General features: G+C 42.8%; 1 protein-coding gene across 1 annotated transcript in view; it reads right to left on the bottom strand.

The window, feature by feature from the left end:
- Window positions 1-25,664, bottom strand: part of HSD11B1L (hydroxysteroid 11-beta dehydrogenase 1 like) — a 222,692-nt gene that overhangs the window by 90,934 nt on the left and 106,094 nt on the right. The window contains exons 3-4 of the mRNA XM_069648470.1: window positions 17,927-18,038; window positions 6,526-6,617 (exon numbers count right to left, since the gene is read on the bottom strand). Coding sequence (XP_069504571.1) covers window positions 6,526-6,617; window positions 17,927-18,038 — 204 coding nt within the window. The remainder of the gene's footprint in view (window positions 1-6,525; window positions 6,618-17,926; window positions 18,039-25,664) is intronic.

Here is a 25,664-nt window from a genome sequence, read left to right on the forward strand (position 1 = left end):
GCTCATGTTGGTCATCCCACCAACTCGATGCACTGAAATCCTTTTCTGTATTTGGGCCAAGGCTTTGCAATAGTCTCCTGCTGGAACTTAGAAAATCTGATTCTCTGACATCTTTTCGTAAAAAACTAAAAACTTTTAAAATCATGGTTTTTGGACAGATCGCTCCAAGAGGTTAGCTGCCACTCTATAGTTGGGATCCAACAGCCCAGCCATATACCCATCTGCACCTTGATTCGATTCGGTTCATCCAGTCATGCGGTATAAATACCTCAATCAATCAATCAACAATGCAGGCTTCTCATGCTTTAGCTACGCAGATGGCTTGTAAATAGTCAACAAGCTCACAAACAACTCTTCAATAATCCCACCTGTCATTAGTGTTTGCCTTGCACATGTGGATGACTAACAGACTCAAACTTAACCCAATTCTGAACTTATGATCTGCGGCACGTCTCTGACAAACCTGACACCTATCCCATGGCAATTGAAATGAGAACCTTCCCACTGCTAACGAAAACGTTTGGTACCTCTGAATCATGATCCACAGTGACGTTACTCTCAAAACACATGTTAAAAGCATTGTAAGAGTGGAGAGTGGTGCTGCAGTGGTTTACTGTGGCAAACCAGCCGACACTGAATCTTTCCATTCTGTTTGTTGGTGAAGGAGGAGCTTTCCCTGTTGGTTTTACTGAGACTGCTACAAAAGCTCAGAAGACACGTGGAGCATGGAGAGTGGTGCTGGAGTGGTTTACCATCGTTCACTGTGGATCACAAAATGAAGGTAGCGGCTGCCACTAAATATAATCTTGCCCGTGTGTTTCGAGTGGCCTCAGGGGGAAAGTCTGTGTTTAATTGACAAAGCAAGTTCTGCACATCATTTCAAGGCATACCAATATGTTGTTATGTGATCAGAGGTAAGAAATGGCGAAGGATATGCCTTTACCGGCTTCTCCATCGGCACAAGAGCTAATTGGAGTGCACACTGCGCCCAAACATGTGATGGAACAAACGATCTTAGTCACCGTACCAACGACTGTTTCGGAAGGGGAGGGTTCTTCTGAAGTGAATGGAGAAGAAATTTCCCCTGCTCCAGTTGGCCTTATCTATTGCATTCAAGCAAGGGGGTATCGGTCCAATGAGGAGCTAATTCAAGCGGCCAACAGACAAGAGTAATCAATAGGTCAGCAAGCAACCCTTTGGCCTTCTTTTTATTTGGAGAATGAGGACAAGAAAGATCAAACGACACAAGTAAATCGTACACCTCAACTCCTTGTCTAACTTCTAGACGGAGCTGCCTCTGCCAATCATATTGGCAGATATCAAATGATGACAACGAGGCACAGACGGTATTGTTTTCACTTAATCAGGTCATCTCAACTTTTTCCGGCCTGTACGAGGTGTGACTTCACTCCATCCTTTTTAAGGGCCATTCAAAGTGTTTTTGTTTGGGAAAAAGGTACAGGAACGGGAGAACAATTATGAGAGCATTGTGGTAAATCCAGCTCATAATAGAATAGTGTGGAATAAAAAAAAGCTTGAAATTGTGAATAAGGAAATAAAAGAGGTCGTGAGTACCACAAACTATAATTGGAAATTGTTGACTTTTACTCATGAAAACTTCAAAAATGTCATGCATGATTCCATTGAACAATCATTAAGGGGATATAGTAAGAGAAATAGTCTTAAATGCCAAATTTATTTTTAAAAAACACCTAAATATGATGAAGCAGTGGCAGGAAATATGAAGGAAATGAGGGCTTAGCTTGGAGCCGTCCACAGGGCAATAAATGACGACGCTGACTACTTGGTGAACATTTAAAAAATCAAGTTGAAATATAAACATTGGGTTAAAAATCCTCAGGCTCTATTGGTTCAAGCAGATGCGCAGGAAATGTTAGGCTATCTCTGATCGAAGGATTCACGGTCATTCTGGGATGTAATGAATGATCAACACAAGGGAAGGGGGAAGAGTTGCTCAAGGCAGTTATCGAAACAGATTAGGCGGCTCATTTTCAGGCACTATATGGGGATTTGAGGCTTCATACTGACATGAGTTTGGAAAATAGAGTTGAAGATGTTGGGTTAGTTGGTCCCATTGTGCATGAAATAGATGATGTGCTCGAGGAGATTATGGGAGTCAGTGATTCGAGAGCACCGGGCCCTAACAAGACTTCAAATAGGCTGTTCAAGGGTGCCCGAGATAATGGGCCGGGTTCCTAAAGCTCCTCTTTGATGACATTCTGAAGACAGCCACTTATCTGCCCTCATGGCAGACAGCTTATTGTGTACCTATTTATAAAGCAGGTGGTAGAACCTAAAGACTACTGAGCTATTTTGGAGTCAAATAGTACCATAGTTGCGTGCCTGATTCTGAACCATCCGAAAGCTTGGGCATATGCTACAAACGATCTTGACAATCTGGGTATCACCTACACTAACTATGCGGATGATACCCAGATTCTCCTACCACTTACCAGGGTTTATGGGGAAGATCTGTCTTTGGTGAACAGAGTCTATAGCATCGTTCAAGCATGGATGGCCAATCACGGCCTCTGCTTGAACGATGACAAAACAGAGCTTATCATCCTGGGTTTTGCAGCCCGCATCTCTAAACTCAACCGAAACTATTCTGCATTCATCATCAATGGGAACACTATTAAGGTCGCTAAAGAAGTAAAAAGGCTAGGTTTTTACCTTGACTCGACTCTCTCCTTTACCAAACAGGTGAATTCACTGGCCTCATCCACGGCCTATACATGCAAATTAATACGAGCCGGCAAACAATTCCTATCAGAAGACAGCTGTCTTATCCTAGCTAGGGCCCTCATCTTATCAAAATTAGACTATTGCAACTCCCTCTTTATAGGGACTTCCAAACAAATAATCAACAGAATACAAGTGCTCCAAAACAATGCACTTAGAGCGGCCCTAAGCATCCCGAGAAGAGCACATATTTCTGAAATAAGACGCAAACACAAATGGCTCTCTACCCAAGAAAAAATCAACCTTAAAGCTGCATCCCTCATCCATAAGTGCCTCAACAACAAAGCCCCCTAACTCATAGAATGATTTACTAGAAAAAACCCTACTAGACTCACTGGAACAGTCAGCCCCAACTCCCTTTTAGTGCCCAGATTTAAGCTAACCACTATCGGAGGTTCCAGCTTCCCTGTCAAGGCAGCTCTATTGTGGAACTCCCTACTCCAGACACTTAGATCTGACCTAACATTCAACAAATTCAGAACAAACACTATAAAATGGCTTACCGAAAATGCCATATAACGGGTACTCTCCCTCCCACCACTACATGCATTTCACCAGTCATAGACTGACCTGTTACTAGGCAACGTTAGCTATATATTGAATGCGTGGCTGTGTTTTTCATGTATTGTACATGCCTCACCCTGTGGAGCCAAGAATTTCCTGTTTTCTGTCATATGTTGTAACCGTAACCTTTCTGCATCCAAGTTGTAAACTTCCTTGTCTTATGCGCCCTGCTACTCGAGGGTCCGGCGCGCACAACAAAAAAATAAACAAACAAACAAACAAACAAACAAATCTGATCTCACAGAACCAGACAGGATTTCGTAAATGTCATGATACTAACCTGAATGGGTTGATTTTGGGCTGTCGCCAGGGGGAATTATAGAGTCATGCATTTAGCAACAGTGGATCTGTCTAATGCTGTCCAATGGACACTCTATCAAGGTCACAACTATGGCAGAAATTAGTGAACTTACTGGTCGGTCTATTAAAATTGAGTATGAAACTGCATGAAGACTCAAATGTGAGGGTCAGGTTAAATCAGGAGGGTTTATTCTGACAAAAGATATCCACGAGTAATGTAAAGAGACAGGGGTGGAACTTGGTCCGCTGCCTCTTCAATTTATACGTGGGGGATGTGGGTAAAATGTTGGAAGTTGCATCCTTTGTTCTGCCTAAACCTGGGAATTTGCCTATAAATTGGTTGGCATACGCTGATGATTTTGTCTTTGTTGATTGTACAGGAATTGTTTTACAACAACTCCAGGTTGCTTTTGAAGGTTTTGCCATGGAAAATTCTTTAAAGATCAACCCAAAAAAACCTGAGATTTTGTCCCTGTTAAAAAATGAAAAGAAAGATCAACAGCGCTATTCTGAGCAGGGTGAAATCTATAATTTATTTTGGGATTTCCGGTAACTGGCTCATCATTACCTATTTGAGAGCAAAGGTAGATTCTCTAATTGCACAGATGAAAAAATTAAGTATTGTTATTGTACATTTTCATTTGTCCCCTAATTACATTTTTTGAGGGGCAGGTGTGTCTGAAGTTACTGTATGGTATTAAGCTATTCGGAGAGGAGATTATTTAATTGTTTAGGAAGAGGTGATTTGGCATAGGGTCTTCAGTGACCCCAATTCTGATCCAATTTCAGCTTTGAGACATAAAATCGACCTGCCGTTCACTGCCCCTACCGACAAACTCGGAGTGTTCCAGTCCGGTAAAAATGCCAGAATAAATGCTGGTAATACCAGCTGTGACATTTTTACCGGACCGGAACACTCCGAGTTTGTCGGTAGGGGCAGTGAATGGCAGGCCGAACCTGCCAGGAGTTCATGGTCCTACTGGTAAGTAATTGCCACAATCACCGGCACCGGTACTAATGGTGCCATTGATTGCAGCAAACCCATTCCATGGAGTCCTATGGGACACCATGGAGTGGCAAGTTACCACCGTTGCTGGCACCCATAATATCCCAGTAACACTGGGATATCGGGTGCCGGTAACGGTAAGGCGGGTTTGCCGGTAACCCACTAGTATTACAGGTGGGTTGCCGGCAAACTCGTAATGAACGCCATAGTGTCTCTCGGGCTGTGATCAATGCATTTCTCTGCCTTTGTATTCAGTGTATCGTTAGGCACGGCTACATGGCTTCTTGGCTCTATGGCTGTGCTCTGCAGGATCTCTATGCTAGGCTTGGCACTTTGTGCAATGGTGGCACTACTTGCTCTGAGGCTGGCTCTCCTCCCTAGGGCTCTGATCAGGCCCCGCTCCGGTGTCATTGTTACTATTGGGTGGAGGATGAGGCAAGAGTCCCAAGTCTAAGTATTTTTGTAAGATGATGGACCTTTTAGCAGTGCTCTGTGCACGTATCGCACCAAATTCGGTCATTATCATGCAGGGGGATACAGTTAGGGATGCCAGAGCAGAAAGTACCTTCAATGTGTAGTCAGCCAGGATTCCCTCCACAACGTGGATGCAAACCAGTAATAACCAACATCAAAAACGTGCCGGACCCAACGCACCGCCAACGTCATTTCGAGGCACAGCTATCCCAGTTCAGGAGAACTACAATGGGCACATACAGTCCTGGATGCGTCAATGAACGTGCAGTGCTTATGTAGCTGCGTACAACAGTTGCCATTGCCCGCAATTCCGAATCTAGGTGGAATTGGATAAAGAAACCAGAAATGAACTCTGCATGGCGATCTGCTAAGCGATCAAGGTTCAAAGGTTATCTTTCCAAGAGGGACAGTCTGGCAAATTCTTGTGTATAGGCGCATTATAAATGCCATATCACATCATATACTCTTTCAAAATTCCCCTGTGAAAAAGTGAATCAGGGCAAATAGCTCCAATGGGAGTTCATTGCTGATTTGCATGATATCACAGTGTAGCTCATGAATGTAGGAACGACTAGAGATCTTTATATTTGACAAATATGTTTGTGATAATAAAGGTTTAATGCTTCAATCACAAACTACATAATGCACACTGGGCATGGTATTCATTTTCTTTTTCATTATGCAATCCATAACATTAAAGTGTTTGCAACCACAAACAACATGTACTTATTGTGAAAGCCTCAGGATTTACAGGGGCCTGTGACATCTATCATGCCCTTGCTTTGGGAGGGGGTAAATTTAGCCATCATTTTACAAGAGGGGGGGGAGGCCTGAAAGGTGAATACAGATACATATTTTGAGATTTATATACACAGGATTAAATTTAGAGTAGTCTTGTGGAAGGTCGCCTTTTAGCAGTCTCACAAAGGGGAGACTCAGATTTGAAAGTCATGACATTTTCTTTGAATTCTGGGTTCTTCTAGCCCTGAGGGGAAGAATTTGAGTAGCCAGGATCTACCGCTTTCAGACCGGACTTTGCAGGTAATGGAGTGACAATCACTCATTTGCTCACTGCTGTTCATGCATGGATAAAGGCCAGGTAGGCCAGTATAGAGAGTGCCATGCCTTCATCATCTCCCCTAAATTTATCTTCTATTTAAGGAGTGTGTTAGGGGTGTGTGTGTTGGGGGAAGAGGGATGCTGAACAGGGGCGTTGGATGTCAGCTGGAAAGGTGAACTGAGGCAGGTTTTCCCACTCGGTAAATCCTGAATTACAAACATTCTCATTGGATGAAAAAGAGCGACAGTGACAGCTTCAAGAACCAAAGAGAAATGCAGCCAAAGAGAGGGCAAAAGGATCAGAATAAGATACACGTATACATGTTCAAAGAAGTAAAAAACACAAAATGGCAACATACCTGCATGAGCCAGCGAGTATGATTGACTTCTCCTGCCCACAGTTTGAAGGGACTTTGGCCAATGTGATTTAAAACCAGATAGTCTAGACCACCTAAAGAAATAAGAACAGGTTAGATGGATCTTAGAACTCATACACGGATAAGCTTGTAAAAGGGGAATAGGAACTCACACTTCAACAGGCCCCCACAGGAAAAAGGAAAGGATCCAACAAGAGACCTCCATTGAAAAATTAGGGCACACAACAAACCACAATTGTGAAAGATTTGACACAGTAACAAACACCTGATGAAAAGCAGGTAATACACCAATCTACGTCCATGGAAACAGGAGCATCCAACAGATCCAGCTTTCACACCGTATGGGAAAAGAGCAAGAAAGAGACACTGCCACTGCCTTTCCCTCTGTAAAAAAAGGCGTTCTCATGGAAAAGGGAATCACACACCAAGAAAAGCACATGTGGGAATCTGTGATCCTCTCCCTTCATGAACAGTAGCTCAGTGGTGCTGGCAGATGGAAATTGAACTAAGAAATACAGTATGTTGGGAGTGGCAATTCACTAGTCCAAGAGGATGGTGCACTTGTGTTCACAGGTGAAAGGGAACCAAGGAAATACATGCTGGGAGTTGTGGTTCTACCACCTATGAAGATGTCTCCTACCTGGTTCTGGGGAACATCAATATGGTAACTCAGCAGGCCAGTTGCCACTCTGAGCCAGTGGATATTGGGACGGGGGGGGTATGGGGAGCAACCCATGATCATCCTACCTTGATCGCTTTCACGTGGGATGGGACAGTCACAGCGCCTCATCACAGGGTCGCTTTCCCGGGTCTGGACTCTAGCCACACCACCAGTAAATCAGGGCAGGTCAGCTAAAAACCCTGATCCTGCACAAACCCTTGGTGATACCTTGCAGGGCAATAATAAGCCACCCGCTATACAAGTGAGCAGAAACAAAAATTCCAACATGGAATAGACACCTTGCCCTTTAAAGTAAATTATTTATCTTGACTGGACGAAGGTAGCGAGTCCATTGATACAGTTACAGTTAGTAGATAAAAGACAAACCTCCACAAAGTTCACGGGATCCGCTGGGAACTTTGCAGCTTTGCAGATACAATGCTGCCAATCAGCAACTTCCCAACGCTGAGAATTCATGTGGAAGGAAAAGTTTCAGAACCATTGTCATATTCCTTGAAATATTCAAGAAAGGCTAAAAACTAATTGATTTGCATAGGAGCCTTTCTATCGGGGTTCATCATTTTAGGAAGAGTAGAAGTAAGGGTATAGTAGGTTCTGTGTGTTTTACCATCAGTGTTTTTGAAGACTTTTAGTCTTTGCACCCGTATGCCCCCGGGCCGTGTGGCTATGCCACCTATACATTTATTATTATTATTATTCACAATAATAATAATAATTATTATTATTATAATTGTACCCCAGCAAGAGATTCTTTTACAGGGATACAATGGCTCAATTTGCCCAATGTCCAAAGCAAGAACAGACACAAAAGTGTTTATCAGCCTTTCCCAGGGTATTTCCAGCTGGGTATATGCTAGGAGTGCAAGAAACTTCCGCTCAGCACAGGCAGAACGAGGCAGGGTTAAGGGAGAAAGACTTACATTGATTGTGGTGGATGGGCCAGTTATGGGCTTTGTCCAGTCCCAGGTGTGCCCAACAATGACAACCAATCCCAGCCCTCACCAAGTTATAAGCCACAGGTGCAGACCCTCAATGGAAGACCCACCCAGAGGGAAGAGGCAACTCAGGACAAAAGCACCCCACCCCAGTTGCTCAGTGTGGTTGCAGAAGAAGGAGGCTTGCGTATGGAGAAGTCTGGGAACTTGTGGAAGAAGCAGAAGCTAGAGAGATAGAGAGGAATTGAGAGGCAGTGGCAAGCATGGTGAGGTGGCAAGATCTATAAGGGTCAAGGAGGAACTGGTATCCACAGTGAGGAGAAAGGAGAGGAGAAGGTGGTGGGAGTTGAGAGGGTTGAGGAAGATATAGTAAACTCAGTGAGAAAGAGTGGAACGGAGGAGTTACCAGTTCAGAAAGTGGCAAAGAATGGGTAAGGAGGAGGACATAACAACAGGGCATGGTAGTGAACGCCATGGGGATGTGATAGGATGATCCGGGGCACAGGAGGAGGTGATGAGACCCCAGCAGAAGGAGGAGCTGATGTCATCAGAGGTGGGGAACTATACAGAAGAGGTAACATCAATGCAAGAAAGTGATACAGAAGTGGTGCAGGAAAGAAAACGACATTGAGGGAGTAGTGAAGTACTGCAGAGGAACCTAAGGGATTAACAGCAAGGGGAGAAGGATAAATGCTGAAGAAAAGAAAGCTCAGAGGAAGAAGTGGGTTGGAAGGAACAGCAGTGGGCAGATAGAGCAGAGCAGACCAATAGGTAACATCAAGAGGTGAAAGCAGGAATAAGAACATCAGATGGTGGAGGAAGACCAAAGGTTAAGAAAGAGAACCATCTGTTGTATAGCAGAGCCGTAAGGGGCATACCCGGTCAGCCATGGGCAGGACTAAACGATGCGTGGTGGAATAAGACATGGAGAGGATTGTGAGACCACAGAAGGGGGAAGGTGGAAAGAGAGAGAGCTCTGGCAAAATGCCATAGCTCAGGAACCCCCATCTTTCTCTCTCTGCTGGATATGTCTGGTTACTGGTCTACTTTTGAGGCTTTATATCAGAGTAAACCTTGCGGTAAAGTCCAGACAGAGAAGAAAGGTTCAGATCCCCCTAAAGCCTGCAAAGCCAGGTGGTGCGTTAACCACTCTCAAATTGTACAAAGTGGCACTCTTGCTTCAGAGGCTGGGAAGGGTAAGAAATCCACAACGGTCAGAAGAGACACAGGACATGTGGACGGTCTCTGAGGAGAAAGGGACTTAATACCATTTCGGGAGAACCTTCTCCACATTTGCTCTATTCAGGAAGATTCAATTTGGCTTTAAGTTGCTTACAATTCTCCCCTCCACAGACCTCTGAAAATGTATGAACTCAATAGAAGGGATTATGGGGAAGATCCACCTTTTGCACTTAACTACTGTGCAATATTTAGAAATGAGTGCAGCCCCTGAGCTGGTGCTGAATGCTGCAGCCCCCTCCTATCCCACCCTTCCCCCATTTGCTCCTGCTACCTCTCCCCCTCAGTATTTCCCTCCCTCCTTCATCTCCTGATCTATACCCCTCTCCCCGAAGCCTGAGGACAACCAAATCAATCCTGTATGCATGGGTTTGCAGCCTCTGGCTGTCTGTAGGTGTTGTACGACAAATCCCACCAGCCCTATCCAGTTATAGTTAATGTGAGAGCCTGGAAATCGTAGTCCAGACACATGGTGAGCCGGAGCTTGCAGACTCCTGCTGTAGGGGAATAAACCAATATGTAATGAATGAGTGTCTATTAGGTTATTGGGGAAAGTGATGGAAAACATAAACATATCTTTCCAAAACAGTATGCGCTGGTACAGCACCCTGCAGCAAATGCACTGCTGCACTGAGGCAAAGCTGGTGCCATAAAATAGCTGGCCTACTTATATGCCAGCATCAAATGCCAGATGAGCTCCAACTCAGTGTACCCACAATGATGCCAAAAACCTGGCACACACTAGAGCAGTCCTAGACAGAATTGCACAGGTGGCAATTGTATAGCTGTTGTCAGGCAGGCATGGTATCAAGAGACGATACAGAAAGTGAAAACGTTTATTCTCAATGGTCAGTATGGTGTATGCCTAACTTGCCCTACCTCTAAATTGGGATTGTTCCCTAACAGAAAGAAAATGAAGGGAAGTCTAAGTCTGTCGGTCCAAAACAAAATACTGTCTGTGTCAGAATCTATACTTGTCCTCACTTCTACAGAATAATACGGTTAATGGGATCTGGTCAACTCAATGGTATTCAAAGTCAAGTTAATGCCTTTCTGCAGCTCCCTACCCAAGTTTAAGGCACTCAGCAATATAAAGTTACACAAGTCTTTCAGGTTTCACTTGGCAAAGAAAAGTTCACTTGGCACAAAATACACTTGTCAAAAAGTTCACTTGGCAAATAGCTTCACTGTACCTTTTCCTGATAAGTTATTTATGCTTCTCTGGGTCTTATTCTTAATAGAGTTCTCTTTTTAATCTCCCACCTGGTGGCCACCCTGATCCTTTTCTAACACTCTTTGCTTATTCTGGGGTCTCTGCGGCCAGCCTGGATCAATCTCCCGCCTGGTCGCCACCCCAATGCTTATTCTGGGATCTCTGCGGTCAGCCTGGATCAACCGGCCACCTGGTGGCCAACTCAATGCTTTTGCAACACTCTTTGATTATTCTGGGGTCCCTACAGCCAGCCTGGATCAATATCCCGCCTGGTGGCCACCCCAATGCTATTCCAACACACTTTGTTTGTTGTCAACCCTTTTCTATCAGTTACTCTCTGTGCACAGCTCCCCTCTTTGCAGACACGTCCTTGCTTTACATAAAGTCATTTGAGAACATGTAATCGTACACGCTACTGCTCTACCAGTATGTATCCTTGTAATTCCATTAGTCAATTTCACCCAATGCGTCTCCAATCCTATGCGTTTTGGGCTGCAACATTGTATCATGCTCACTTACTTCAAGAGATCAGCATGCCTCCCGGCTCCCTTCTTTGAACTTCTCATCTTTGGTGGAAACAGCGGTAGTTAGCCACACTTCTCTCAGATGCATCCTCACACAGACCCTCAGTGTCCCTGTTTCTTCCAGCTGGTCCTGGGCAGCCATAGCTACTCATCTCTCCTCTGACTCGCTCTCTTTGCTGATTGCTAGAGTTCCTTTTATACTCTCCTGAAGACTTGATAGGCTGCAGGTGGGCATGGTTGATTTCAATTGCCTGACCCTGCCTGGCTTTGTTAGTGGGACATGGCCTAAGAAGGTGTTGATGTGCCTCTATCTGCATCTTCTTCCATAGTGGTGTTTCTCATAGGAAATTGGTACTCCTCTTTACTTCCTCTTCGTCACAGTAAATGAGTGATATTTGGGACAAAGAAGATTGTGTATCTTAATACAAAAGCTGATGGGGGTTTGGTTGGTCACTGTCAAGGAAGGGGGGATATCATGTCTTTGATCTAGGGGTGTTCTTAGGATAGGACATTTGTATTGGTTCTTTCACTCTAGTATCCTCAGTAAATGAGGTTAACAGGGAAGGAAAAGATTGGTTCTCAGAGTAGTTTATGATATTAGAAGGACGGGGGATAAGTTTGGATTATAGTTAGAAAAGGGGGTTTTACATTCTCTTGCTTTCCTCCTAGTGTGAGTGCTGGACGGAAGATCTTGGGGCAGGGTAGGACATGCGTGATGATATCCTCGGACAGTAGAGGGGATGTAGGATAGATCGGGATTAGGAAAAGGGGGATGCCAGATCTCATCTTCGGCCATTCCACTTCCATTCTTCAAAGACCCTCCATCCCATTAGTACCCCCTCACAGGGGTAATGACAACTTTGCCTTTCCCTTGGTTACCTGAGGGGGTTGTTAAACGGGCTAAATGCCCTCAGATTTCCCACACTGTAAACAAATCATTCAGGGCTAAGAAAGAAATTAAAGTGAAGCACAAAGCAGTATGTTGTGAACATCAACGATAAAACAAAATGTATGGATAAGGTCCCGCAGAGTACCTCATAAGTGCAAGTGACCAGGGAATTCTGTGACCTGGAAGTTCTATGAGACCGTGGTTTGACTGCCTTTATAAGGATACAACATCTCTAAGTGACTTGCAATATCCTTTTCATACATAGTTATGGGGAATTGTATTTTTTCTGATATCTGGGTTTCCTCCACACCCCAAACCCAGTTTGGCACTTTCTTTTTGCCATTTATTAGTTTGGGCTTATTAGGTGGCAGCTATACGCCAGAACTATTGCATTAGAGTACAGATTGGAAGAAATGGCATATGATTAGGAACACACAGCTTGACGGTGTTGTTTCGTTATTTGCCCACCCATTGACTGCCATGGCCATGCTAATCCTTGTGGTCATTCTGACACAGTTCCTGCCCCTCCCTGGCCAAAACACCTTCTCATGGGAACTCTTGGAGCTAGCTTTAATTAATCATTACCATCAATGCTGCACTGCAATTTACTGCCAGCGTTTATTCAAAGCAGTCTTGTGAGAGTTAATGACTGAATTGGATCTGTAAGAATCTTTGAATCTTTTGAATCCTGTATATAACACATTTTGAGGCAGAGTGAACTTGCATGTTACTTGGTCAAAAGGTATGTTTGTTTTAAAGGTTTACTTTAAAGAACGCAGTGTGTAATTTCACTTTTGTTTTATTATGACACCTTTTTTTTATTCTGACACCACTATACATAATTTCTACTAATAATGAGGTTCATTGATTGTAATTTTCTTTATGACATTGGTGTACAACTTCATCCATTCCTACTAGAAGACAGGTATGAAACTTACTTCATCGTTTTTGAGTAGTGCCTGAACTACAATCAGAGCAGATGGAGGATCCCTCAGCTTGGTTTATTTTGTTAATTGGAGTTGCAAACATGCTATTGGTGTAATAAACAGGCCTAAAACAGGTCTGCCTTCCGCCACTCGATTTATAAGCACCATGCATGTCCTTCGCCAAAGTCCTGTTAAAAAAAGCATTGACAAAGCCAACAGTTTTTTATTATTTTATTAATAATGTGCTATAATCAATAATGTGACTTTCATGGCCCGAGGACAGTCTTGGCCAAAAGTCTTGAGTTCTTAACCATTCTTTCTTATGTATGAAAAGCTCAAGATGCAATTCCCTTAGTTCATATGTTGTCGAACATTCGATCAGTATACGTCGTAGTGTTTCAGTAGTCTCTTCCATACAGAGAGAACATTCTTCCTTTATTCTGTTGTCTTTAGATCGAGACGCCAAGATTTCGCCTGTTGGTATTAAATTCAAGTGAAATCTCAGGAACTCACTTCTCAATCTGGTGTCTGGAAATGTGTTCAAATGTGAAGGCAACTCCCCCACAGGTTTGTCTAGAACAGAGACGCAGTTATGCAGTTTAAATCTACGCAAACTATCTATTGTCATAATCCAGTCTGAGACCTTAACAGCTCTCTTTACACCACTTGGATTTGCAACTAGGTCCTCAATTCATCTATTACCGCTTTGCAGTATCTCAGTCACCTTTGTCTCTAGATTTCTTATCATTTAACTGGAGCCTTCCTGATACATTAATTGCACATCCTCATATAAGGTGTTTTTTGAACGAACTATGTTTGAACGGAACAATCACAGGAGTTTCCACTCTAAATTAGAACTTAATGATGTCAGACCTAGCTCATAACGTAACCTGGACATTGGTAATGATTGAGGAATACCCGAGACTTTCCTCCATAGTCTACCTTCCAAACGACCCCAGTTTAGATACCAAGCTTGTGATTCAACATCCATCCTGTATAACAGCAATGGAATCAGTTTGCCCCTATAGAATTTTATAAAGGGCATAATAGAAAATCTGCAGTATCGACCGCTTTGTCTCTTCATTTGACAGACAGATTGGTCTATTTTAACGGGAGTCTTTCTCTCGCAGCTGCCACATTGGGATGAGCATTCATTTTAAAACCCAGATAGACAACCTCTTTGATATGGTTTATTGGTTGAGCATTAGGAACCCCTTTAGCGCCTGCTTTATTCCTAGTGGGATTACTTAAACGAAGAATGTTAGATTTTGCAGGATTAATAAGTATGTTATTTTCTTCTATGTAAAACCACAATGCAGCCAATAAGCGCTGGAGACCACGTGGTGTATAGTCCATTAAAATGATATCATCAGTGTATGCTATCCAGGAAACCACTCGTCTACCCACCTTCGGACATGCTAGTCCCTTATCTCCGAGGGCTTTGTTGAGGTCTGCCAGATAGAGGTTGAAGAGGCAGAGAGCAAGAATGCATCCCTGCCTCACACCTCCCTCCGTATCTATAGAACTCAATAAATAGCCCAGTCCATCTAAAAGGACCTGTATAGTTGACTTCTCATGGAGATAGATAATTATTGGTAACAGACCAGCTGGTATATCCCAAGATTTTAATTTATTCCATAAGCGCCTTCTGTTAACAGTGTTGAATGCTTTTGGAAGACTGACTAATGCGCCATAAAGGGATAGGTTACTTCCTGTCCATGCTTTATCATGTATTATGTTCACAATTAAGCCATTCAGGGGAGTGGACATGTTTTTCCTAAAACCTATCGGGGCTGTGTCCAAAATTCCCTTGGTCTCAGCCCACTGTTCCAATTCCTGTAGGACTACTCCTGCAAACAGTTAGCTGTCAGTGTCTAGAAGTGCGATCGGGCGATAATTAACACGATCTGCCTAGTCGCCCTTCTTGAAGATTGGGATAATAATTGCAGTCCTCCAACTCGCTGGAATACATTTCAGACGGACTATATTGATAAATAGAGTCAGATCTACAAGGGATCATAGGGGAACATCAGCTTTAAAGATTGTATTAGTCAGGCCATTTGGTCCAGATGGGATGAGGAGAACTTCTTTATTAACTGCTCTAAAGTATCCCTTGTCACTCGCAGTGACCAGGTCCCATTACTAGTCCCTTGCTCTTTCTCCACTAAAGGATTTTTATACAGGTTCCTAAAATGGTTTGGCTAAGCATCCTCCGTCACCATACAACTCTGCCGTTGCACTTGCATCCCATTCCTGGTTTATTAAAGACCACAAATGAAGTGTGTTGTTTGAGACCAGCATACTCAGCATTTATTATCACTGTCTCTGTTATTTTAAAAATCATTGCGCTCTGGGCCAGTTTTTATAGTCTGCTGTCACCTTCTTCTTAGCTGATAGAAATTTCTTTCTAATATCCTTTCGTAGTTCTTTTTTCCATGTCCACGTTTCGGGATCGTACGCGTGGTTATGGGTAATCCCCATATTGCTCCCAATATATTTGGATTTCTACAAATCCCAAATAAAATCTCTAATATTTTCCGGAGTGCAGATTGATTCTAAATTACTCAACAGGGTGGCTGACACTATCTCAGGTAGATTTCTATTTAGTAAAAGGCTGCTCGTTTTGAATTTTGATAGCCTCTTTCCCCCATCATTCACGGTCAAGTCTACCTGTCTACCGCACTCTGCTCTTCATTCTCCAAATGCAAATCCTGCTGTTAACATGTTATGGTCACTTAGGGGGGTTATCCTGATCTCCATGCCCACACATTTCTCAAAACATATCTCTTGATAATATTATGTAATCAATGACTGATTGCGACTGACAATTTTTCCATGTTGAGGCAAAATGCAAATCGCCCTCGATGTTTCCGTTTTCCAGTACCAAATCCCACTCATTAAAAAAAGACATCCACCTTTTCTCCATTTTCCCATGACACTGAGTACTTATACTTAGGTGAGTTAGTTGGCATACAGTATGAGTTCAAATCACCAGTCACTATTACATTTGTTTGACCTCCTGACGAGAAGGCCTCTAACAGTGTATCTGAAACATCTTCCAAGAAAGACTCCAAGCCAGAACACAAGGGGTTTCTATATAGATTCACCAATGTTAGATTTTGAAATGCCTCCTAACCGATAGCCCAATTTCCCTGCAAGAATAATTAGGTTCTTACTCAGTAGTTTTTCCACTTTTGTTATTACCGAATTTATGGAGGCAATCAGCAGGCCCCCAGAGGACCAGCCTCCCTTCAAATGTGTTACCTTTTGATCTAATATTGTGAAGCCATCTATTTTAACTCCTACCATCAGCCAGGTTTCTTGCAAGTTAAACATGTCCCAAAATGGGCAAATATCAATGGTAAAAAATGGGGGGGTATTTTCAAAAAACCCTTTTTCCCACCCTCCAAATTAAGAACGAAGGGCTATTAACTACAAGTGGTATTTCTAAAATACCTTCTGATTCAAAGGTCAAGCATATTATAAGAACTCATCCAATTTGTACCTTCATTCGAGCTGACAGTAAAAATGGTAAAAACCTCAAAACAGATTTGAAACTTTATTTCCTGTTTTTACTGGGTAACAAATAGTGCTTGCATGCACATAAAAAAAACTATGGGCCAGATTTACAAAAGCATTTTAATGGATGGCACGTCTTTTGGGGTGCATATCTGTTTCCCGCCGCCCCACTTCCTGAAGCAGCAGTATATGCTGCCACAATACAGAATCCATTTCTATCATAAAAACAAAGGTGGAACTGGACGTTAAAAAAAACAAATGTACAAAATAATGCATGTAGATTTTTCAGAAATACCATATGTAGAATCCACACGTTACTGATTTCTTCTATTCAGAATTTCCCAAAATTAATGCATACGTTATTTACTGCATGCTATAAGTCTTCGAAAAAATATACCACCCATATTATGAAGGCCTATTGTAAAATAAACAAATAAACGATCGATATAAACATGTCACAACATTACTAAAGAAATGTTATCATTTGGCAGCACCCATATCAACTATACAGATGCAAGTCTGGGAATTAATTAATCCTGCAGGAGAGAGTGGTCATTCGTAGAATCTAAAGTACTTTCGTTTGCGGGTGGTTGGCCTGCATTTCTCTCTGTGGGTATATTGATCTATGATGTTTAAGAGTGGGGCCATGTAACACAGCAACCGACTCCCATCTCCTTGCTCTAATGAGAAAATAACTCCTAGACTTACATGGCAAGGGGTGCTCACACGCTAACAAGCACCCATGGGGGAAAAGCTCACACACTAACAGATCTCCGCGAGAATGGAGGTCACACATCATCAGGACCTAACAGATCTGATGATCGGCTGCTCTCTGCTCCCTGTCCTGGATCTGATCGAATGGATGTTCCTAATCTTTTGCTGGAGGCCTCTCTCTGAACTGGGGATGCTCTCTTACTTCAGAATGCCTCTTTGATACCAACTCTCCCGCTGCTCTCAGAGGTAGGGGCTGCCTCTTGATTGCGGAACTGAGTGGCTCTCTGACTTCAGAACTGTTATGTGACCCCATCTCCTGTAGCGGCATGGGCGTAATTTCAGGGGGGGGCAGGGGTGTTTGTCCCCTCCAACTTTCATGGCACACCATTTTGTCCCCATTCATTTGGCTTTGACACCTTTTCTTCAGATGTCATGTCCCCCCCAACATTTTCAGCAAATATACTCCACTGTGTAGCGGCCCCTGATTGTTGCCCTGAATGGGTCGTTGGTATTGGGAGAGGTCTCTGATCTGGGTGACGATCCTTGATGCTTAGTCTGAGGCTGCGCTCTGATCCCTCCTCTATGGCTGCTCTCTGATCTGAGGCACCTTATGATTCCTATCTCTTCACTGTCTGGGGAATACTCTTGGATCTGGGGGCATGTCTCCCTACATTTAGAGAATTTGATCCCAAGGGATTCTCTCTTTTATTCAAGAAACGTTTATCCCCACATTTTCACTTACCAAGCTTTTCCAAGGCAAACTTCACCACTTTTTCAGTATCTGGGGGTAAAGACATGTCTGCAGCGATATAGAAGACACTCCTGGCTCCCAGCTTTAAACATTTCTCCATTACCTTAAACCACAAAAAAGAAGACAAAGTGACCAGGGGAATCTCACTTTGCATTAATATCGTCCATTGCAAAAAATAAATAATGAATCAATAAAGTGCAAATTGAGACCCTCCGCATAGACAATGCAGCAGTGGGAAATCGTCCCTGTAGGGGGAGCGCTTATCATTTCGAGGATCCGTGTATCATTCAAAGGAGCCACTGGCTCAGACTCAGTGATAGCGCATCATTAAGTGCAGGCAACGCGTTCAGCCCTGATCTGTAGGCAAGTCCATATCCTCCAGGGCAGGCAGACACTCCAAGCTTGGGCTGGACTGGGAGAGCATATCAGTGAGCCCTTAACTGTACAACAATGAAATACCACTCATAGGAGACAACCAGTGCGGCCCTTGCCTGGAAAATATATTGAGGACATTTGATCTAGAGACAGCCGCGTGCATAAGCACTTATACTGGATTCTCTGGGATTACAAGACTAGGGTGTTGGTTTAAAAGTCATGGCTCTGCATTTACCTTCAAATGTTCAGCTGGACTGTCAGGGAGAACATTTATGTAATGAGAATATACATCTGAGATAGTGAGGTAGTGAGTTCACCTGCCTATACGATTGGGTACCAGTTAGAGACAACAACATTGCTTAGGAATTTAGCTTTGCCAATGCTTGTGCTAACACAGAACATGTAGTCTCGGCTCCAGGTACAGTGCTTCAGCCCCTGGACTTGTTTGTGAGGAAGGGCCCTATCTCTGCGACTGGTGTGATGCAGAAACCGGGCCCTTAAAGAGCAGTCCTCCCAGCCTTCCAGGAAGGCAAGCAAAGTCTTGACTTTTCGTTATTTTGTTTGGGCCTTGATTTGCATCCTTCATGGCTTCAGGGTGCATAGCAAGCTAGCCCAGGAGGTACGAAATGATACACAGGAATAGATAAAAGATATGTGTAATACACGCTTGTAATCCCTTGAGGTACATAGGGACTTTGAGGCATAGACGTGCGCTGAGGCATATTGATGAGAAGACATCATAAGGGAAAAACACACATTAAAGGGAAACACACATTTTAAGAGAAGCTGCATAATTTTTAAAAAAAGTTTGAAGTCCCGTGAATAGTTGTGACTATTGTGAATAGTTGTGAATACAGTTGTGAATATTGGTGGGCGACATATATGGAAGGTATTGTGAATGTCGGACAGCGCCGGATTGCTATCCACGTGCCACATCTAGAAAGAATGTTGAAATTTTAAAACATCACTTCTAGACAGAGATGCCAATAAACAACCCACTAACAATTTCACCCCTCCTCATACACCTCTCAAACTCTAAACAAACACAACCACAACTCTATAGCATAATAAACTGCACAAAATTCACCACACCGCAACAACAAAACAAACCACACATAGGGCCTCATTCCGAGTACGGCGCTAACCAATGGCGCTATTAACGCCTTGGTTGACGCCGTACCCGGACCGGCAGCGCCTTGGTGGATGGCGGAATTACCGCCCCATTCCAAGGTTGGCGGGGCGGTAATTCCCCATTCACCAAGGCTTTTCCCCATTCCCAAATGAGCCCCCATAGGGCTCAATGGGAATGGGGAAGATGCAAATAACGGTGACCGTTCATTACGGTCACCGTTATTGGCTTGGAGGCCCCTTTGCGCCCTCGACTTTAACACCTGCTCAAAGCAGGCGTTAAGGGCGAGGGCGCAAAGGGAACTCGGAGTATGGCGGTAAGGGATTACCGCCACCGGTCTCGTTACCGGTGGCCGCTATCCCTTACCGCCATACTCGGAATGAGGCCCATAGACTCGCACAACAGCACACTAAGGCTACAGACTTGAAAACACCTGAAGCCCAGTGAACAGTGTCAACCGGGCTGAGGCCGACAACGGCACATCACTGCTCTCTTGCACTTTTCCTGCTTATTCCCACTAACTCACCCCCTTCCCTTTTCAGAGCCACCAGAGCGGCAGCAGACCACTCCAGAGTGGTTAGTGTGCGGTACAAATATCCTTTAACATTAACATGAACAATAGGAAGAGCGGGGCAAGATGGTAGAAGCCCATTCATATAGGGAGGAGGTGGAAATGGTGCTCACTCCGATAGAAAATATCTTGAAAGATATGGATGCACAGTTCATTGGAAAGATATAGAAGTACTACCGGTGTCCAGTCAAAGAATCGAATACATTGTTTCGTATTACAATAGTTTCGAAACAAAAGGACCGAAAAAAAAGGTTGAATGCCTTTTTTTAAATGTATTTTTATTTTTTGGCTTCCGTATAGGAACAAAAAATGGTTTTTACACCAAAAACACGGGTTTGGGGGGACTCCTCCAAAACAAAAAATAATAATAAAAAAAATAAACATTCAACCTTTTTTTCCCGGTCCTTTTGACTCGAAACTATTGCATTCAAATCAATTACAGTCGACCCTTTAAACTACAACCAGCACCACCCAATGTTTCAGACGTTTGGCTGATGGGGCACAGTTATAACCAACACCAAGTCTGACACAGACAAAAAAAAAACTTAACATATCTGTTGAAAAACAAATTGATGTATTAAAAAAGAAGCAATCCATTACAATAACACATTGATTCTAGATTTAAAAAAAAATACTTTCTTACAAAACGAATTTTCATTACGAATTGACTCCTAAGAGAAACTAACCTTAATAAAAGAATTCTCAAATTGCCAATCCAAATAGGTCAGGTGATATCCCCATTGGCTTTGTAGTGAAATTAGCAATTATTTTAGCTCACAATTCATAATTCATAGAAGGAAAAACGTTAACACTGCCCTCCTTCCAGAGCCTTCCAGTGTATCCCCACCTTACAAAAAGGCATCGTCCAAACAAAGGTATTTTACCCAATACTAACTTGGCTCTTGTGGATTCTAATGTTGCTACTAAACGCATCCTGCACCCCTCAATACCACAGTATAAATAAAACAAGTCTGCAAACAGTTTGCCAATAAAGGTTACACCACTGAAATCCCCCATCTCAGGTGGCTGAGCAGACAAAACGAGAGAAAAAAGCTCAAATCTATGTTGACCAAGACAGATCCATTTGTAGCAAGCAAAAGTGCCGTCTGAAATCAATGATCATTAATGCAAAGCTAGTATTATGGCCACGTGCATGAGTGTGCTACAGAGCATTCTGCATAAATGCTTAAGATCTTCAAGGATGTCTGAAGCCCACCTCGCCTGATCACTAAAACAAACCCCGCGCATCCCCTGTGCAATGGATTTCAAAATATGTTCATCGCTTTTGATTGTTTTAAATGAATGCAATCAATTTCTACTACAAATGTACTTTGTGTCACTTTATTTTTTATGCTTCCGTCTATGAATTCTTAGAAGTTTGTTAAGTTTAAATTACTGGAACTGCAGTCCATTGACATGAAAAATGCAAACTAACACACTTGGATTGATTCCAGAATGTGCAGTTCCATGCCAGTGTAAAATAGCAAATTTGAAAAATAGCACTTCTCAAAAAATGTAATTGTGAGCCAGCTATTCTTTCCAATCGGCTTTAAACAATCTATTTCCTCTTGCTGAGCCATATTTGAGGGAAGACCACAGCAAGGACTAAGCAATAGTGAACATCCAGGAAAACATTTTGAAGGCACCCTCCGGTACTGGACCAATCGTTGGCTGGCTCTTGATTGACCAGGAGATGCTTTTAAGATGATTGAATAAATGGCAGAGGAGAAAAATGCCACTCTACTTTTTATACAAAATCACAGTATGAAGGCATTGTGCCAACAGAGTAGAAAAGATCGTTCCTCGCCCCTTTGCTCAAAAATCCCTCACAAGACCACAATATATTGTCCGACTACCACCCCATTGCTGGCCTGGTGTCTCACACTTAGATTCTTGAGATAATAGTTACTATACAACTTCAAAATGTTCTCAATGAACATGGGATCCTTGACACCTTTCAGTCAGGATTTAGGCTTGGTCATGGCACTGAAACTGCTCTTGTGGCTGTCTGGGATGATATTCTCAGGGCTGCTGACAAAGGTGATTTTAGCATGCTTGTCATGCTTGACATATCGGCAGCCTTCCATACAGTTGATTTTGACATCCTCATCTCCAGATTGGCCAAGGTTGCCAAGGTATCCAAAGAGTCACTGAAGTGGTTCTCTTCTTTTCTCTCCAACTTAACTCAACAGGGGAAAATGGTGGCTTACTATTCTGACTCTCTGCCTGTTCCCTGCGGAGTTCCATTGGGGTTGCCTCTTTCGCCGCAGTTATTTAATATCTACATGTGTCCTTTTATTAAACATCTTTTCACAATTTAACCTAAAATATCATTTGTATGCCGACGACACCCAAATCTACGCCAGGCTAAAAACACAGAAGCAATTCAAAGAATACTAGCTTGTCCTAAAAAAAAATACAAATTTGGATTCTGGAAAACAGGCTGCAATTAAATCCATCGAAAACCGAGATTATCATACTTGACCCAAAAAAATCTGTTGCCAGGCTCTTACTCTGGCATTCCATGGCCTGCTCTATTTGACATTTGTACCACGTTCTCCTGAGGTCAAAATCCTTGGCTGCGTCTGGCAGTTAAATCTGAATTAAATGTTCATATAACCAAAACTGTAAAATTGATTTATTATCAGCTTAAACTACTGTGGCCCACTCTTCCCCTTATAGCAGAAAAAGATTTCCCAGCCGTTGTTGAGGCATTGGTTAATTCTAAATTGAGCTATTGCAATGCCCTTCTTACAGGAATTTCGGCTAGCCAGCTGTGACATCTGAAAGAGGCACAGAATCCAGCCATTAGAATCATTTATAGTGTCCCGAGAACCACATCAATGGGCCTCATAACAAATTTGCCGGTCCGTAAATAAGGGTGCCGGCACCTTTGTTTCCGGACCGGCAAACTACAGATTTATCTGCCGGAGCCACTGTGCCCGACAGGTCTGACCCTGCTGGGCACAATGGTCATGGTAAGCAAAGTCGTCACAGAAGCACCAGTACCGTTAAAAGGGTGCTGGTGCTTTCGTGTCCCGGACTCATAATGAGCCGGTGGCACCAGGAAGTCAGGCACTGGTAAATCTTTATGGGGTCTGGCGGCAACCCGCTGGTAGCACCGGCAAGGTTACTGCTGGGCACATAATGAGGCCCAATATCTCCTCATAGTAGAAGGTTTCATCAGACCATTATCTTTAGGACACTTTGCCTCGTTTTCAAATGCCTCCATGGCCGTGCGTTGAGCTATCTGGTCTCTAAGATCTCTTCTTACCTTCCCGACTGCCTATTTCGATCTGCAAGCCAAAACCTCCAACTAGTTCCCCCCTCTCAATTTGTTCATCGTGGAGACAGGTATTTCTCCACATATGAGCCTAAAACTTGGAATTCGTTGCCTCCCGAACTACGAAATATCAAGTCTCCGCTGTTGTTCAGGAAGAAGCTTAAGACCTACCTTTTTCAATAAATATCAGTCTACTCTATTACTCATAGTGGCCTCTTATTCACCATTTTTGTTGACATCTGCACCTAGATGCAGTTTCTGCCAGGTTCCCTTGAGGATTTGCGCAATATAAATACCCAAATCAAATCAAGTCAAAAATGTGCAAAGTTATCCATTCAGAGCCCTCTAACTTGCCATGCCTCTCAAGGCCTCACACTCATCCCCTCCTCTTTGAAATGTGCCTGCACCAGTAGGAAAAGGTCATCAATAAATCTGGATTAAATGTCAAGCTTTTGTAGATAACACTAAGTAACCAGCTTCCGATTAGAAGGGCAGAAAATCCACCCCATCTTTTTGACTCCCTGGAGATTGTGCAAAGAAAATAAAATACATGTAAACACGTGTTCCTATTAATTTGGGATCTCCTCAAAATCCAACAGATTTTTTCTATTTAGCAGGTCAACGGGCACAAGTGAATTTTAAAGGTTGGGTGCATTCCTGTACTTCTTGTTCAGTCTCACCTATTAATTGAAAAGAACTGGTGACTGCACTTAGCAAATATATGACAACAAAGACGCTGTTGGAACAGTATCAGACACTCCCACCCCCTGCACACCTTTATGCTGTGTATTACAGCCAAAATTACATAAACACATATAGAGAATTATGTTGCATTCAATTCATCAACTTTACAATGTTGTTCAAAAGACATTTTCTCAGTAATAATGGACGTAGGAGATACATTTTGCATTCCAATCTTCTTTTATATTCAAAAAGACGTCAGCACAATGCATTTCGTGAAAATCTTCCCTTCATCAGGTGTAATTCAACAATCGATGATATAATATACATACTGTCAATACAGTGATTTGATAGTCACATCAACAAATCGTTCTGTTATGACCATTGGTATCGGATATACGGTGCATCTATAGTACAGGCCAACTCATTGAATTAGCAGGAGCTACTAGACAGATGTTATAGAATATTCATCTCCTTTATTATTATATTTAAGTGATATATAGAACAAGAATAAAGAGGACAGAGGACAGAAACACTCAGTTGGTTCAACTAGGAAACAAGTGCAAAGCATTATGTTCAATTATACATGCATGTCACCTCACAAGTTGCCAATCACCTGTGAACCTGTGCCAACAGAGCGGTGTATAGAATAGTAGGGAGCATAAAAATAGAATACCTTAATAAAATTCAATGAAACAACAAGGGGATATCCCTAATAGTAAGCGTGTGGGTATAATTCCTGTCCGCAATAAAAAGACAATAATAAACGTGAGCAAGATTTGGGAGACCCGTTGTAAACTGGAAGAAAACTGTGTGCTAATGGAAAGCACCTAGCTTGGAAAAATGTATTCAAAAGACTGTCAGAGTAACTTCCACGAACCAACTTAATCATAATACTGTGAGTATAGAAGTAGCTGAAATGATAAGAAGGTGGAGCGGAACAGTCAGAATGAGTGTCCCTCAAAATGTGGCATGAAGATTACACCAAGTGAACAGAGAAAGGAGAGCGTTCCGACCTTTCTTGTGTGAATTCGTAAGAAAGTGATCCAAGCCCGTCGCCACCGCAGCTAGCGCGAGCAACTCTGTTGTATATAAGGTTGCAAGGCAATGTATTCATGGTGCTAAAGGCTGGACCGGTGAACGTATCGGCCTGATCTAGTATATGTACGAACGAAAGTAATCCACGTGAATCGCTGCCACAACTACCGAAACCGACTGTGTTGCGTGTGAGGTTTCCAAAGCAATGCATTAATAGAGCTAAAGGGCAGGCTGGTGAGAAACACCAAAATGGTATGTGTATTTACTATGAATATGATCGGACAACGGAACTTGAGAATATAAAGGACCGCATAAATGAAAATAACAACCTAGTTCTGACTCTAGGTTATGTGAAGATGACGAGAACCGTAAAGGAGCCTATTAGTGTATTGAGGTAGCGTGTAATTAAAAAATGAGCGATAAGCAAGCGTATAGAAACTAAAGAAAGACTCGGTCATGCAAAGAAGAAAGGGAATGTAACATCTATCTCTAGTCATCTTAGGACACGGAGAGTGAGTGATAATTTGATTAGTATCCCGTAACGACATATAGGGAAAAATGGAATAGACTGGGTCGCATAATAGGAAAACATATCACGTAATAGAATATTGGTATGGAGGTTAATCAAGGCAATTTTTGAAATCTCAAGTGA

This window comes from Ambystoma mexicanum, chromosome 1p (assembly GCF_040938575.1).
Source record: "Ambystoma mexicanum isolate Mex_15411 chromosome 1p, UKY_AmexF1_1, whole genome shotgun sequence".
In the NCBI taxonomy this organism is placed as follows: domain Eukaryota; kingdom Metazoa; phylum Chordata; class Amphibia; order Caudata; family Ambystomatidae; genus Ambystoma; species Ambystoma mexicanum.